The sequence below is a fragment of the Acipenser ruthenus genome, unplaced genomic scaffold (genome assembly GCF_902713425.1).
Source record: "Acipenser ruthenus unplaced genomic scaffold, fAciRut3.2 maternal haplotype, whole genome shotgun sequence".
Classification (NCBI taxonomy): Eukaryota; Metazoa; Chordata; class Actinopteri; order Acipenseriformes; family Acipenseridae; genus Acipenser; species Acipenser ruthenus.
This window is the reverse complement of record NW_026708243.1, coordinates 72,501-86,687: the sequence shown is the minus strand read 5'-3', so window position 1 is coordinate 86,687 and position 14,187 is coordinate 72,501. Positions and strand designations below refer to the sequence as shown.

Genomic DNA, 14,187 nt, shown 5'->3' with positions numbered 1-14,187 from the left:
GATGACTCGGAGTTGAAGTGTGCTCGCTTGGACCCCAGTGCTCCCAGTGCTCCCAGTGCTTCCAGTGCAGGCAGAGTGCAGGTGCTGCCTGTGTGCGACCCCGCAGCGCTCCAGGTACGAGGGGTAGCTCTTATTTTTTATTTTGTTATTTCAGTTTGTTTTTATTATAATTGTCAGTGTTCCTATTTTGACTTTTTATTTGCAATATTTATATTATAATTGACATTGTAGATTTTTCTTGTTATTATAATTATTATTTTTTGTATTATTATTATTAGTAATAAAAGAAAAAAATACAAAAGAAAAAATTATAATTATAATATTTGTCGAAGACCGGCTTATTATAATAATAATAATAATAATAATAATAATAATAATAATAATAATAATAATAATAATAATAATAATAATAATATCGCTGTTATTGCTATAATATTATTAATATTGCCTGTACAACAGTCTTAAATAACTCTGGAATACTCCGGAATGCTCTGGCGTACTCCGGAATGTTCCGGAATGCTCTGGCGTGCTCCGGAATGTTCTGGAATGCTCTGGCATGCTCCAGGGTTGACCCGCCCCCTCCCGTCTCGTTTGTTTCAGGCTCAGCTCCGCTCTCGTGTCAGGTCTGCCGACGCCGTCGCGGGGGAGGAGCCTGCGGAATCCTGCGGTCACCATGGAGACCGGGAGGGGGAGGAGTCGGTGGCGGAGCTTTCGAAGGCCGACTTAAGCAAGAGATCGAAATTCATGAAACTACCGACATTCAACAACTCATTATTAAAGAGAGTGCTGCCTGGGAGAGGAGAGAAGACTGAGAGAGGAGAGAAAACAGAGAGAGGAGAGAAGACTGAGAGAGGAGAGAAGACTGAGAGAGGAGAGAAGACTGAGAGAGGAGAGAAGACTGAGAGAGGAGAGAAGACTGAGAGAGGAGAGAAAACAGAGAGAGGAGAGAAGACTGAGAGAGGAGAGAAGACTGAGAGAGGAGAGAAGACTGAGAGAGGAGAGAAAACAGAGAGAGGAGAGAAGACTGAGAGAGGAGAGAAGACTGAGAGAGGAGAGAAGACTGAGAGAGGAGAGAAGACTGAGAGAGGAGAGAAGACTGAGAGAGGAGAGAAAACAGAGAGAGGAGAGAAGACTGAGAGAGGAGAGAAGACTGAGAGAGGAGAGAAGACTGAGAGAGGAGAGAAGACTGAGAGAGGAGAGAAGACTGAGAGAGGAGAGAAAACAGAGAGAGGAGAGAAGACTGAGAGAGGAGAGAAGACTGAGAGAGGAGAGAAGACTGAGAGAGGAGAGAAGACTGAGAGAGGAGAGAAAGGGTGAGAAAATAGAGAGGAGAGAGGAGAGGAAACAGAGAGGAGAGAAAACAGAGAGAGGAGAGAAAACAGAGAGAGGAGAGAAGACTGAGAGAGGAGAGAAGACTGAGAGAGGAGAGAAGACTGAGAGAGGAGAGAAGACTGAGAGAGGAGAGAAAACAGAGAGAGGAGAGAAGACTGAGAGAGGAGAGAAAACTGAGAGAGGAGAGAAGACTGAGAGAGGAGAGAAGACTGAGAGAGGAGAGAAAACAGAGAGAGGAGAGAAGACTGAGAGAGGAGAGAAAACAGAGAGAGGAGAGAAGACTGAGAGAGGAGAGAAGACTGAGAGAGGAGAGAAAACAGAGAGAGGAGAGAAGACTGAGAGAGGAGAGAAAACTGAGAGAGGAGAGAAGACTGAGAGAGGAGAGAAGACTGAGAGAGGAGAGAAGACTGAGAGAGGAGAGAAGACTGAGAGAGGAGAGAAGACTGAGAGAGGAGAGAAGACTGAGAGAGGAGAGAAAACAGAGAGAGGAGAGAAGACTGAGAGAGGAGAGAAGACTGAGAGAGGAGAGAAGACTGAGAGAGGAGAGAAGACTGAGAGAGGAGAGAAGACTGAGAGAGGAGAGAAAACAGAGAGAGGAGAGAAGACTGAGAGAGGAGAGAAGACTGAGAGAGGAGAGAAGACTGAGAGAGGAGAGAAGACTGAGAGAGGAGAGAAAGGGTGAGAAAATAGAGAGGAGAGAGGAGAGGAAACAGAGAGGAGAGAAAACAGAGAGAGGAGAGAAAACAGAGAGAGGAGAGAAAACAGAGAGAGGAGAGAAGACTGAGAGAGGAGAGAAGACTGAGAGAGGAGAGAAGACTGAGAGAGGAGAGAAAACAGAGAGAGGAGAGAAGACTGAGAGAGGAGAGAAAACTGAGAGAGGAGAGAAGACTGAGAGAGGAGAGAAAACAGAGAGAGGAGAGAAGACTGAGAGAGGAGAGAAGACTGAGAGAGGAGAGAAGACTGAGAGAGGAGAGAAGACTGAGAGAGGAGAGAAGACTGAGAGAGGAGAGAAAACAGAGAGAGGAGAGAAGACTGAGAGAGGAGAGAAGACTGAGAGAGGAGAGAAGACTGAGAGAGGAGAGAAGACTGAGAGAGGAGAGAAGACTGAGAGAGGAGAGAAAACAGAGAGAGGAGAGAAGACTGAGAGAGGAGAGAAGACTGAGAGAGGAGAGAAGACTGAGAGAGGAGAGAAGACTGAGAGAGGAGAGAAAGGGTGAGAAAATAGAGAGGAGAGAGGAGAGGAAACAGAGAGGAGAGAAAACAGAGAGAGGAGAGAAAACAGAGAGAGGAGAGAAAACAGAGAGAGGAGAGAAGACTGAGAGAGGAGAGAAGACTGAGAGAGGAGAGAAGACTGAGAGAGGAGAGAAAACAGAGAGAGGAGAGAGAGACTGAGAGAGGAGAGAAAACTGAGAGAGGAGAGAAGACTGAGAGAGGAGAGAAGACTGAGAGAGGAGAGAAAACAGAGAGAGGAGAGAAGACTGAGAGAGGAGAGAAAACAGAGAGAGGAGAGAAGACTGAGAGAGGAGAGAAGACTGAGAGAGGAGAGAAAACAGAGAGAGGAGAGAAGACTGAGAGAGGAGAGAAAACTGAGAGAGGAGAGAAGACTGAGAGAGGAGAGAAAACTGAGAGAGGAGAGAAGACTGAGAGAGGAGAGAAAGGGTGAGAGAGGAGAGAAAACAGAGAGAGGAGAGAAAGGGTGAGAAAACAGAGAGGAGAGAAAACAGAGAGAGGAGAGAAGACTGAGAGAGGAGAGAAGACTGAGAGAGGAGAGAAGACTGAGAGAGGAGAGAAGACTGAGAGAGGAGAGAAAGGGTGAGAGAGGAGAGAAAACAGAGAGAGGAGAGAAAGGGTGAGAAAACAGAGAGGAGAGAAAACAGAGAGAGGAGAGAAGACTGAGAGAGGAGAGAAGACTGAGAGAGGAGAGAAGACTGAGAGAGGAGAGAAAGGGTGAGAAAATAGAGAGGAGAGAGGAGAGGAAACAGAGAGAGGAGAGAAGACTGAGAGAGGAGAGAAAGGGTGAGAAAATAGAGAGGAGAGAGGAGAGAAAACAGAGAGAGGAGAGGAAACAGAGAGAGGAGAGAAAACAGAGAGAGGAGAGAAGACTGAGAGAGGAGAGAAAGGGTGAGAAAATAGAGAGGAGAGAAGACTGAGAGAGGAGAGAAAACAGAGAGAGGAGAGAAAGGGTGAGAAAATAGAGAGGAGAGAGGAGAGGAAACAGAGAGGAGAGAAAACAGAGAGAGGAGAGAAAGGGTGAGAAAATAGAGGAGAGAGGAGAGGAAACAGAGAGGAGAGGAAACAGAGAGGAGAGAAAGGGTGAGAGAGGAGAGAAAGGGTGAGAAAATAGAGAGGAGAGAGGAGAGGAGAGAGGGGAGGAAACAGAGAGAGGAGAGAAAGTGTGAGAAAATAGAGAGGAGAGAGGAGAGGAGAGAAGACTGAGAGAGGAGAGAAAGGGTGAGGAAACAGAGAGGAGAGGAAACAGAGAGGAGAGGAAACAGAGAGGAGAGGAAACAGAGAGGAGAGAAAACAGAGAGGAGAGAAAGGGTGAGAAAATAGAGAGGAGAGAGGAGAGGAAACAGAGAGAGGAGAGAAAGGGTGAGAAAATAGAGAGGAGAGAGGAGAGGAAACAGAGAGGAGAGAAAGGGTGAGAAAATAGAGAGGAGAGAGGAGAGGAGAGAAGACTGAGAGAGGAGAGAAAGGGTGAGGAAACAGAGAGGAGAGGAGGAGTCTGTCTGTGTCTGTGTATCTCTGTCTGTCTCTCACTCAGGCCTCCTTTTATTCAATGCAATCCTGTTTTTTTTTCTCGTAGGTCTGAGAGCTCTGGGACAAACTGGCTGCAAGCTCTGAAATTCAAGAAAAAAAACCCAAAATGAGAGAGAGAGAGAGAGAGAGAGAGAGAGAGAGAGAGAGAGAGAGAGAGAGAGAGAGAGAGAGAGAGAGAGAGAGAGAGAGAGAGAGAGAGAGAGAGAGAGAGAGAGAGAGAGAGAGAGAGAGAGAGAGAGAGAGACTCCCTGTGACCCCCCCCTCCAATCCAAGTGGAAGAGACTCCCTGTGACAAAGACATCCTGTCACAAAACTAGAGAGGGGAGGGAGGCGGGACGTTATACAGGGCTGGGAATGAGACTCCCGCTGCACAGCAGTGTGATCCAGTCCTGGTTTCACTAGGAGTTTAATAATAAGACACACCTGAGCTTGTTAGCTAGACACACTGGGGCTGATCAAGCTGGTAGTAAAACCTGGACTGGGTGACGCTGCTGTGCAATAGGAGTCTGATCCCATTGTGTATATGAGTGTTTGTTGTAGGGAAATATTCTAGTAATAATAATAATAATAATATATATATATGTGACGTTGTTACTATTCTGATTATTAAAATTACCACACCCATGTTAATCACTGTTTCTGTAATTGCTAAAGACAGCTCTGATTGTGAATAAAACTATTTTGGAAAAATTGAACCTTGCAGTCGAACCCGCGTTTATTAACATCGTCCTAAACCTGAAGGTTCCGAAAATGTTCTTAAACAAGAATTATTCTGCGGAGTCCTGTTTGTATTTGTGCAGTGAACTCCCCAGATAATATTACTGAGGCTCGCTGATCCAGGAGGTTCAAATCCCGGCTGAGCCTCCGGCTCCCTGTGTGTGTGTGACCCTGAGCAAGTCACTGAACCTCCTTGTGCTCCGTCCTTCAGGATGAGACGTCAAACAAACGAGCTCCTATTGGAAGTGACTCTGCATAAAATCCAATGAAAGCTGCTGAATAATGTTCCCTTGTTAACATATTGAATTCCACCCCCTCTATATAGAATGAACTCCCTCAGCTTCATAGAGTCCAATGAAAGCTGCTGAATAATGTTCCCTTGTTAACATATTGAATTCCACCCCCTCTATATAGAATGAACTCCCTCAGCTTCATAGAGTCCAATGAAAGCTGCTGAATAATGTTCCCTTGTTAACATATTGAATTCCACCCCCTCTATATAGAATGAACTCCCTCAGCTTCATAGAGTCCAATGAAAGCTGCTGAATAATGTTCCCTTGTTAACATATTGAATTCCACCCCCTCTATATAGAATGAATTCCCTGTGCTTTACCAGACCTCCCTGTGCTTTACAATGCTAACACAGACTGGGTCTGCAGAAATACAGTACTGTGATCCTTTAAAAAGTACATCCATTGATCAGATGGTCTCCTTTCTTCCCATTTTATCCACACACACACACAAAAGACAGTAACGCTCATGTTTGTAGAGTTTAATCGCTCGGGTCCTCCACCTTAGGAAACTGGCACCATTTTGGATCCCCGTAGAGCAGTCCAGTTTGCTGTCAGCCTCGGAATTCCTTTTTGTCAGCATATTTATTTATTTTTTTTAATTTAGATGTTGCCAATTAGTTTTTTTATTATTTTCTCCCCAATTTGAACTGCCCAATTATTTTTAGGCTCAGCTCACCGCTATCACCCCTGCGCTGACTCGGGAGGGGTGAAGATGAACCCACGCTGTCCTCCGAAGCGTGTGCCGTCAGCCGCCCGCTTCTTTAGACGCTGCAGACTCACCGTGCAGCCGCCTCAGAGCTACAGCGTCGGAGGACAACGCATCTCCTGGACAGCTTACAGGCAAGCCCGCAGGCGCCTGGCCAGACCACAGGGGGCGCTGGTGAGCCGAGGACACCCTGGCCAACCGAACCCTCCCTCCCCCCCGGGGCGACGCTCGGCCAATTGAGCGCCGCCCCCTGGGAGCTCCTGTCCACGGTCCGCTGTGGAATAGCCTGGACTCGAACCGGCGACCTCCAGACGATACAGCGCATCCTGCGCTCCACGCGGAGCGCCTTTGTCAGCATTTTTCGACACGAGTAAATAAATATATAAACAAACAAACAAACAAACACAGGAGAGAAATGTGTTTATTTTCTATTCATTTATTTTTTTTAAAGACAAACTAACAAACACATGAAACGGGAATGTCTCAAAAACAAAATATTATTATTTGTGTATTTAGCAGACGCCTTTATCCAAGGCGACTTACAGAGACTAGGGTGTGTGAACTATGCATCAGCTGCAGAGTCACTTACAACTACGTCTCACCCGAAAGACGGAGCACAAGGAGGTGAAGTGACTTGCTCAGGGTCACACAATGAGTCAGTGGCTGAGGTGGGATTTGAACCGGGGACCTCCTGGTTACAAGCCCTTTTCTTTAACCACTGGACCACACAGCCTCCTTAGTGACCTTATACTGCGTGACAAATCTTCCTATAAAATTTGGAATTATTATTCACCTTTTAAAAGGTTTTTCAAGAACGCTAAACAAGCGTTTTGTTTTTTCCCCTCTTACAGCTGCGATGATGTCACACCGTCAAGCTCTGACATGATTGGTCGCCCATAAAACCGAGGTCTGACATCGCAATTAACCTTTTAAATGCCCTTAAAGTAAGACTTCATGATCCGGAAACCAAAAAATAATAATTAAAAAAAATTATACATAAAATATTATATTTATATATATATATATATAAATTAATTGAAAAAAATGGAATGTAGTGACTCAAAGTGACCACTAGATGGTGACAAACATGATACAGAAAAAGGAAAGATTCAATTCAATGCTAAAGAGCAGCATGACATCATTTTTTCTATACTCCTCCCCTTTATCTTTCCATGAGGTTTGCTTTCATTCCCAGCGCTGCGTCTTCCTGTCACTCAAACACGGTGTTTATTATTATTTTGTTGCTCAGTCTGTGTTGCTTTGACTGTGAGTTCAGGAGCTGCTCTTCAGTTCTAGCTGCGCTGCCGTAGTTATTGTATTGTGAATCGGTACAGCCCTGGCTAGGACTACAGCTCCCAGCATGCCTCTGCACCCGCGGCAATGGTGAGGGATGCTGGGAGCTGTAGTTCTTTAAATGCAATGCGCTGGGCTGGGCTGTATTACATTGTTTTTGCTCAGTCTGTGTTGTTTTGACTGTGAGTTCAGGATTGGTCAGATCGGACAGTCTGTAGATTAGCGAGAGCGTCTCTCATCATGAATGCAAACCTCGTGGAAAAATAACAAAGAAAATTCAAATGAAGCTACATTTTTTCCTTTTTTTAAATAGATTTTGAATAAGAGAATTGTCTTGCTTTTAAAAAAAAAATTCACCAAGACAGTTATTTTTTTTTGCCTTGTATAGGAGTACAAAAAAAAACAACTATTATCCAAAATTCAACTGTAAATATATAGGGTGTGTCTGCTCCCCTGTGGACGGGAGTTTTGCATCATCATCATCATCCTCATCCTCATCCTCCTCCTCATCCTCCTCCAGAACGAAGTCACTCTGGAGTTTTCCCCAAAGATACTGAACGGAAAACTGACTGACATGGAATAAATAACGTGACGTTTCAGAAATCGAACATGAAATCGTCCCGGACTCGTATCACAGCTTCCGGTATAGACTGTATTATTATTATTATTATTATTATTATTGTTTTTTACGTGGTATCGTTTTTGTCGTTTCTTTTGATAGTTCGGATAGTTTTTTTTAAATGACGTTTCGATCCTGAAATTCAAGATGATGCAAAACTTTTTATCCAGAGCTGTGGACTCGGACACAATGTGTGTGTGTGTGTGTGTGCGTCAGTGTGTGTGTGTGTGTGTGTCAGTGTGTGTCTCAGTCTCAGTGTGTCAGTGTGTGTGTGTCAGTGTGTGTGTGTGTGTCTCAGTCTCAGTGTGTCAGTGTGTGTGTGTGTGTCTCAGTCTCAGTGTGTCAGTGTGTGTCTCAGTCTCAGTGTGTCAGTGTGTGTGTGTCTCAGTCTCAGTGTGTCAGTGTGTGTGTGTCTCAGTCTCAGTGTGTCAGTGTGTGTGTGTCTCAGTCTCAGTGTGTCAGTGTGTGTGTGTCAGTGTCTGTGTGTGTGTCTCAGTCTCAGTGTGTCAGTGTGTGTGTGTCAGTGTGTGTGTGTCTCAGTCTCAGTGTGTCAGTGTGTGTGTGTCAGTGTGTGTGTGTGTGTGTCTCAGTCTCAGTGTGTCAGTGTGTGTGTGTCAGTGTGTGTGTGTGTCTCAGTCTGTGTGTGTGTGTCTCAGTCTCAGTGTGTCAGTGTGTGTGTGTCAGTGTGTGTGTGTGTGTCTCGGTCTCAGTGTGTGTGTGTGTCTCAGTCTCAGTGTGTGTGTGTGTGTCTCAGTCTCAGTGTGTGTGTGTGTGTCTCAGTCTCAGTGTGTGTGTCTCAGTGTGTCAGTGTGTGTGTGTCTCAATGTGTGTCTCATTGTGTGTGTCTGTGTCTCTCAGTGTGTGCGTGTCTCTGTGTGTGTCTCTCAGTGTGTGCGTGTCTCAGTGTGTCAGTGTGTGTGTGTGTGTGTCTCAGTGTGTGTCTCATTGTGTGTGTCTGTATGTCTCTCAGTGTGTGCGTGTCTCTGTGTGTGTCTCTCAGGTGTGTGCGTGTCTCTGTGTGTGTCTCTCAGGTGTGTGCGTGTCTCTGTGTGTGTCTCTCAGTGTGTGTGTGTGTGTGTGTGTGTGCTGCACACACAGTGTTGTATCGAGTTTTTGCACAGTGTTGTACTGTGTGTGTATAGACACTGCACACACACACACGCACGCACACACACACACGCACGCACGCACACACACGCACGCACACGCACACGCACGCACACACACACGCTCAGGGCTGCTCTGGGTCTTCCTGCCAGAATATATTGGTGATATCCGTGTCCAGGCTGTAGATCCAGACCAGCAGGGGCAGCGCGGTCAGAACGAAGGACCACGACACGCCCCGGAGCGCCCTGGAGACCCGCACCTGGAGCCCCGCCCCCATCCTCCGCTCCTCTTCCTCCTCCAGGTCCCGCCCCGGGTCCACGTACCGACGAGCCACCAGCTTCAGAGCCTCGTCCAGAAGAATCACCGGCAGGGACATCTTGAGCACAGTGACCCACTGGACAGCACTGAGGGGACGGATCTGAAATATCATCTGAGAGAGGAGAGAGGAGAGAGGGAGAGAGCACAGTGACCCACTGGACAGCACTGAGGGGACGGATCTGAAATATCATCTGAGAGGAGAGAGAGGAGAGAGGGAGAGAGCACAGTGACCCACTGGACAGCACTGAGGGGATGGATCTGAAATATCATCTGAGAGAGGAGAGAGGGAGAGAGCACAGTGACCCACTGGACAGCACTGAGGGGACGGATCTGAAATATCATCTGAGAGAGGAGAGAGGGAGAGAGCACAGTGACCCACTGGACAGCACTGAGGGGATGGATCTGAAATATCATCTGAGAGAGGAGAGAGGGAGAGAGCACAGTGACCCACTGGACAGCACTGAGGGGACGGATCTGAAATATCATCTGAGAGAGGAGAGAGGGAGAGAGCACAGTGACCCACTGGACAGCACTGAGGGGATGGATCTGAAATATCATCTGAGAGAGGAGAGAGGGAGAGAGCACAGTGACCCACTGGACAGCACTGAGGGGACGGATCTGAAATATCATCTGAGAGAGGAGAAGGGGAGAGAGGGAGAGAGCACAGTGACCCACTGGACAGCACTGAGGGGACGGATCTGAAATATCATCTGAGAGAGGAGAGAGAGGGAGAGAGCACAGTGACCGACTGGACAGCACTGAGGGGACAGATCTGAAATATCATCTGAGAGGAGAGAGAGGAGAGAGGGAGAGAGCACAGTGACCCACTGGACAGCACTGAGGGGACGGATCTGAAATATCATCTGAGAGGAGAGAGGAGAGAGGGAGAGAGCACAGTGACCGACTGGACAGCACTGAGGGGACGGATCTGAAATATCATCTGAGAGGGGAGAGAGGAGAGAGGGAGAGAGGGAGAGAGCACAGTGACCCACTGGACAGCACTGAGGGGACGATCTGAAATATCATCTGAGAGAGGAGGAGGGGGAGGGAGGGGGGGTGAGAGAAGGGAGGAGGGGGAGGGAGGGGGGGTGAGAGACAAGGAGAGATTTATGTCTGTATTGTATAATTGCTTTGGCAACACCTGCTATTGCAAGTCATGCCAATAAAGCACCATTGAATCGATTCAGAATAAAAAAGAAACTACAGCTCCCAGCATGCCCCTGCTTCAGCGGTAACAGAGGGATGCTGGGAGCTGTAGTTCTGTGTACTCACAGGCAGCGGATCCACGTAGAGGATGAGGAAGTGAAGGGTCATGGAGAGACAGATCGCTCCCACCAGCCAGAGGTTAGACCAGGGAGGCATCTTCATCAGGGACTGGTTCTCAGAGAGACTGGAGAGAGAGAGAGAGAGAGATGAAGGGGAGAGGGAGATGAAGGGGAGAGAGAGGGAGATGGGGAGAGAGAAAGAAAGATGAAAGAGAGAGAAGGAGATGGGGAGAGAGAGAGAAAGATGAAGGAGAGAGGGAGAGAGAGAAAGATGAAGGAGAGAGAGGGATATGGGGAGAGAAAGAAAGATGGAGGGAGAGAGAGAGAGAGAGAGAGGTGTTAGACCAGGGAGAAATCTTCATCAGGGACTGGAGAAAGAGAGGGAGAGAGGGGTATTCGAGTACAGAGATTGAGGTGGTAGGGGGAGGGGGGGGGTGACAGGGGTCCGAGCCTCACCTGTTGAGCGCGTTACACATCTCTATGGTAACCAGCACGGACAGGGCCATGGTCATTGGGTAGGGCGATTCGAACACAGAGCAGTCAACCCCTTTAAAATCAGCATGGTCCTCACTGCACTGGAGGTAGTGACTCTGAGACAGAGAGAGGAGAGGAGAGAGGAGTCAGAGACACACACACACAGACAGACAAACGGACACACACACACACAAACTCAAAAACACACAGACAGAAAGAGCCCCACAATCCTGTTCAGTTTGACGCTACAATATAATCCCCCCTTCTTGGGGTCTGTGTTAGTTTACTACATTCTGAAAAGAGTTTAGTTTCATTAAAGCTGCAGACAGACAGACAGACAGACAGACAGACAGAGCCCCACAATCCTGTTCAGTTTGACGCTACAATATAATCCCCCCTTCTTGGTGTCTGTGTCAGTTTACTACATTCTGAAAAGAGTTTAGTTTCATTAAAGCTGCAGACAGACAGACAGACAGACAGACAGAGCCCCACAATCCTGTTCAGTTTGACGCTACAATATAATCCCTTCTTCTTGGGGTCTGTGTTAGTTTACTACATTCTGAAGAGAGTTTAGTTTCATTAAAGCTGCAGACAGACAGACAGACAGACAGACAGACAGACAGACAGACAGAGCCCCACAATCCTGTTCAGTTTGACGCTACAATATAATCCCCCCTTCTTGGTGTCTGTGTCAGTTTACTACATTCTGAAAAGAGTTTAGTTTCATTAAAGCTGCAGACAGACAGACAGACAGACAGACAGACAGACAGACAGAGCCCCACAATCCTGTTCAGTTTGACGCTACAATATAATCCCTTCTTCTTGGGGTCTGTGTTAGTTTACTACATTCTGAAAAGAGTTTAGTTTCATTAAAGCTGCAGACAGACAGACAGACAGACAGACAGAGCCCCACAATCCTGTTCAGTTTGACGCTACAATATAATCCCTTCTTCTTGGGGTCTGTGTTAGTTTACTACATTCTGAAAAGAGTTTAGTTTCATTAAAGCTGCAGACAGACAGACAGACAGACAGACAGACAGACAGACAGACAGACAGACAGACAGAGCCCCACAATCCTGTTCAGTTTGACGCTACAATATAATCCCTTCTTCTTGGGGTCTGTGTCAGTTTACTACATTCTGAAAAGAGTTTAGTTTCATTAAAGCTGCAGACAGACAGACAGACAGACAGACAGACTCCTCCCCTCCCCTCTAAGACCACGAACAGAGACGATAAATGAAACTGGCTCCATTGTGGCTCCACAGCCTCACGGGCCTCCCATTGCTTAACACGCAACACTGGAGCCAAGATGGCCGCCACCAGGCGACAGTTTCTCAGCCTTACTGCGGGTCATGGACACCTACCAGCTGGTTGAAGTTGACTTTGGGTCCATCGTGAGCGGCCATGAACCACCAGGCAGCGGCTCCGACCGTCGCGGCTCCAACGTAGCCTGAGGAACGGAGAGAGACGGGGTCAGCGCCACCTGGTGCACAGCGAGGGTACCGATCGCTAGGTGGGGCTTTTATAAAGATCTGGCCTGTGTTACACGCAGGACAATGTGATACAGCCCAGCCCAGCGCATTGCAGTTAAAGAACTACAGCTCCCAGCATCCCTCACCATTGCCGCGGGTGCAGAGGCATGCTGGGAGCTGTAGTCCTAGCCAGGGCTGTAGCGATTCACAATACAATAACTATGGCAGCGCAGCTAGAACTGAAGAGCAGCTCCTGAACTCACAGTCAAAGCAACACTGAAACGTGTGCCGTTGAATTTACACTGAAGACGCTGAGAAAGACTTCTAGTGGAAACGTTTGCCGTTGAATTTACACTGAAGACGCTGAGAAAGACTTCTAGTGGAAACGTTTGCCATTGAATTTACACTGAAGACGCTGAGAAAGACTTCTAGTGGAAACGTTTGCCATTGAATTTACACTGAAGACGCTGAGAAAGACTTCTAGTGGAAACGTTTGCCATTGAATTTACACTGAAGACGCTGAGAAAGACTTCTAGTGGAAACGTTTGCCATTGAATTCACACTGAAGACGCTGAGAAAGACTTCTAGCGGAAACATTTGCCGTTGAATTTACACTGAAGACGCTGAGAGAGACTTCTAGTGGAAACGTTTGCCGTTGAATTCACACTGAAGACGCTGAGAAAGACTTCTAGTGGAAACGTTTGCCATTGAATTTACACTGAAGACGCTGAGAAAGACTTCTAGTGGAAACGTTTGCCATTGAATTTACACTGAAGACGCTGAGAAAGACTTCTAGTGGAAACGTTTGCCATTGAATTTACACTGAAGACGCTGAGAAAGACTTCTAGTGGAAACGTTTGCCATTGAATTTACACTGAAGACGCTGAGAAAGACTTCTAGTGGAAACGTTTGCCATTGAATTTACACTGAAGACGCTGAGAAAGACTTCTAGTGGAAACGTTTGCCATTGAATTTACACTGAAGACGCTGAGAAAGACTTCTAGTGGAAACGTTTGCCGTTGAATTTACACTGAAGACGCTGAGAAAGACTTCTAGTGGAAGCGTCTGCCGTTGAATTCACAGTGAAGTTTCGCGGGTACTCACAGCCGATGATGAGGTAGCGGAAGAAGAGCCAGCCGGAGATGAGGGGCTCTCTGGCGTTGCGGGGGGGCTTGTTCATGATGTCCAGGTCGGGGGGGTTGAAGCCCAGAGCCGTCGCTGGGAATCCGTCCGTCACGAGATTCACCCAGAGCAGCTGAACTGGGATCAGAGCTTCAGGCATTCCCAGTGCAGCCGTGAGGAAGATACTGAGAGAGAGAGAGAGAGAGAGAGAGGGGGGGAGAGAGAGAGGGAGGGAGAGAGTTTCAATCTCCATAGTTTTATATATTATACAGCAACACCAAACACGATTCAGACAGTCCCCCTGAGCTTCAATCTGCATAGTTTTATATATTATACAGCAACACCAAACACGATTCAGACAGTTCCCGAGTTTCAATCTGCATAGTTTTATATATTATACAGCAACACCAAACACGATTCAGACAGTCCCCCTGAGTTTCAATCTGCATAGTTTTATATATTATACAGCAACACCAAACACGATTCAGACAGTCCCCCTGAGCTTCAATCTGCATAGTTTTATATATTATACAGCAACACCAAACACGATTCAGACAGTCCCCCTGAGTTTCTATCTCCATAGTTTTATATATTATACAGCAACACCAAACACGATTCAGACAGTCCCCCTGAGTTTCAATAGTTTTATATATGATCCACTTCCTCTCCCTCTCTCTCTCTCACACACACAGCCCCTTCTCTCTCTCCC

The 14,187-nt window shown here is 47.0% G+C and overlaps 1 protein-coding gene, 1 long non-coding RNA gene and 1 pseudogene across 3 annotated transcripts; 2 read left to right on the top strand and 1 right to left on the bottom strand.

The window, feature by feature from the left end:
• Positions 1-6: 6 nt before the first annotated feature.
• On the top strand, positions 7-1,379 carry LOC131730380 (otolin-1-like). Its single transcript, XM_059020473.1, has 2 exons — positions 7-114; positions 601-1,379. Exon 2 carries the CDS (start codon positions 745-747, stop codon positions 1,315-1,317), a length of 573 nt encoding a protein of 190 aa, XP_058876456.1. The 5' UTR covers positions 7-114; positions 601-744; the 3' UTR covers positions 1,318-1,379.
• Positions 1,380-2,723: 1,344 nt separating this feature from the next.
• On the top strand, positions 2,724-4,787 carry LOC131730381 (uncharacterized). 2 transcript variants are annotated; one of them, XR_009323997.1, is made up of 2 exons: positions 2,724-3,279; positions 4,139-4,787. It is a non-coding gene; the product is annotated as an uncharacterized LOC131730381 (long non-coding RNA). The 2 variants fall into 2 exon arrangements; XR_009323996.1 differs by lacking the exon at positions 2,724-3,279 and adding an exon at positions 3,931-4,029.
• Positions 4,788-6,228: 1,441 nt separating this feature from the next.
• The window catches only part of LOC131730379 (sarcoplasmic/endoplasmic reticulum calcium ATPase 2-like), a 32,901-nt pseudogene continuing 24,942 nt past the window's right edge, over positions 6,229-14,187 (bottom strand).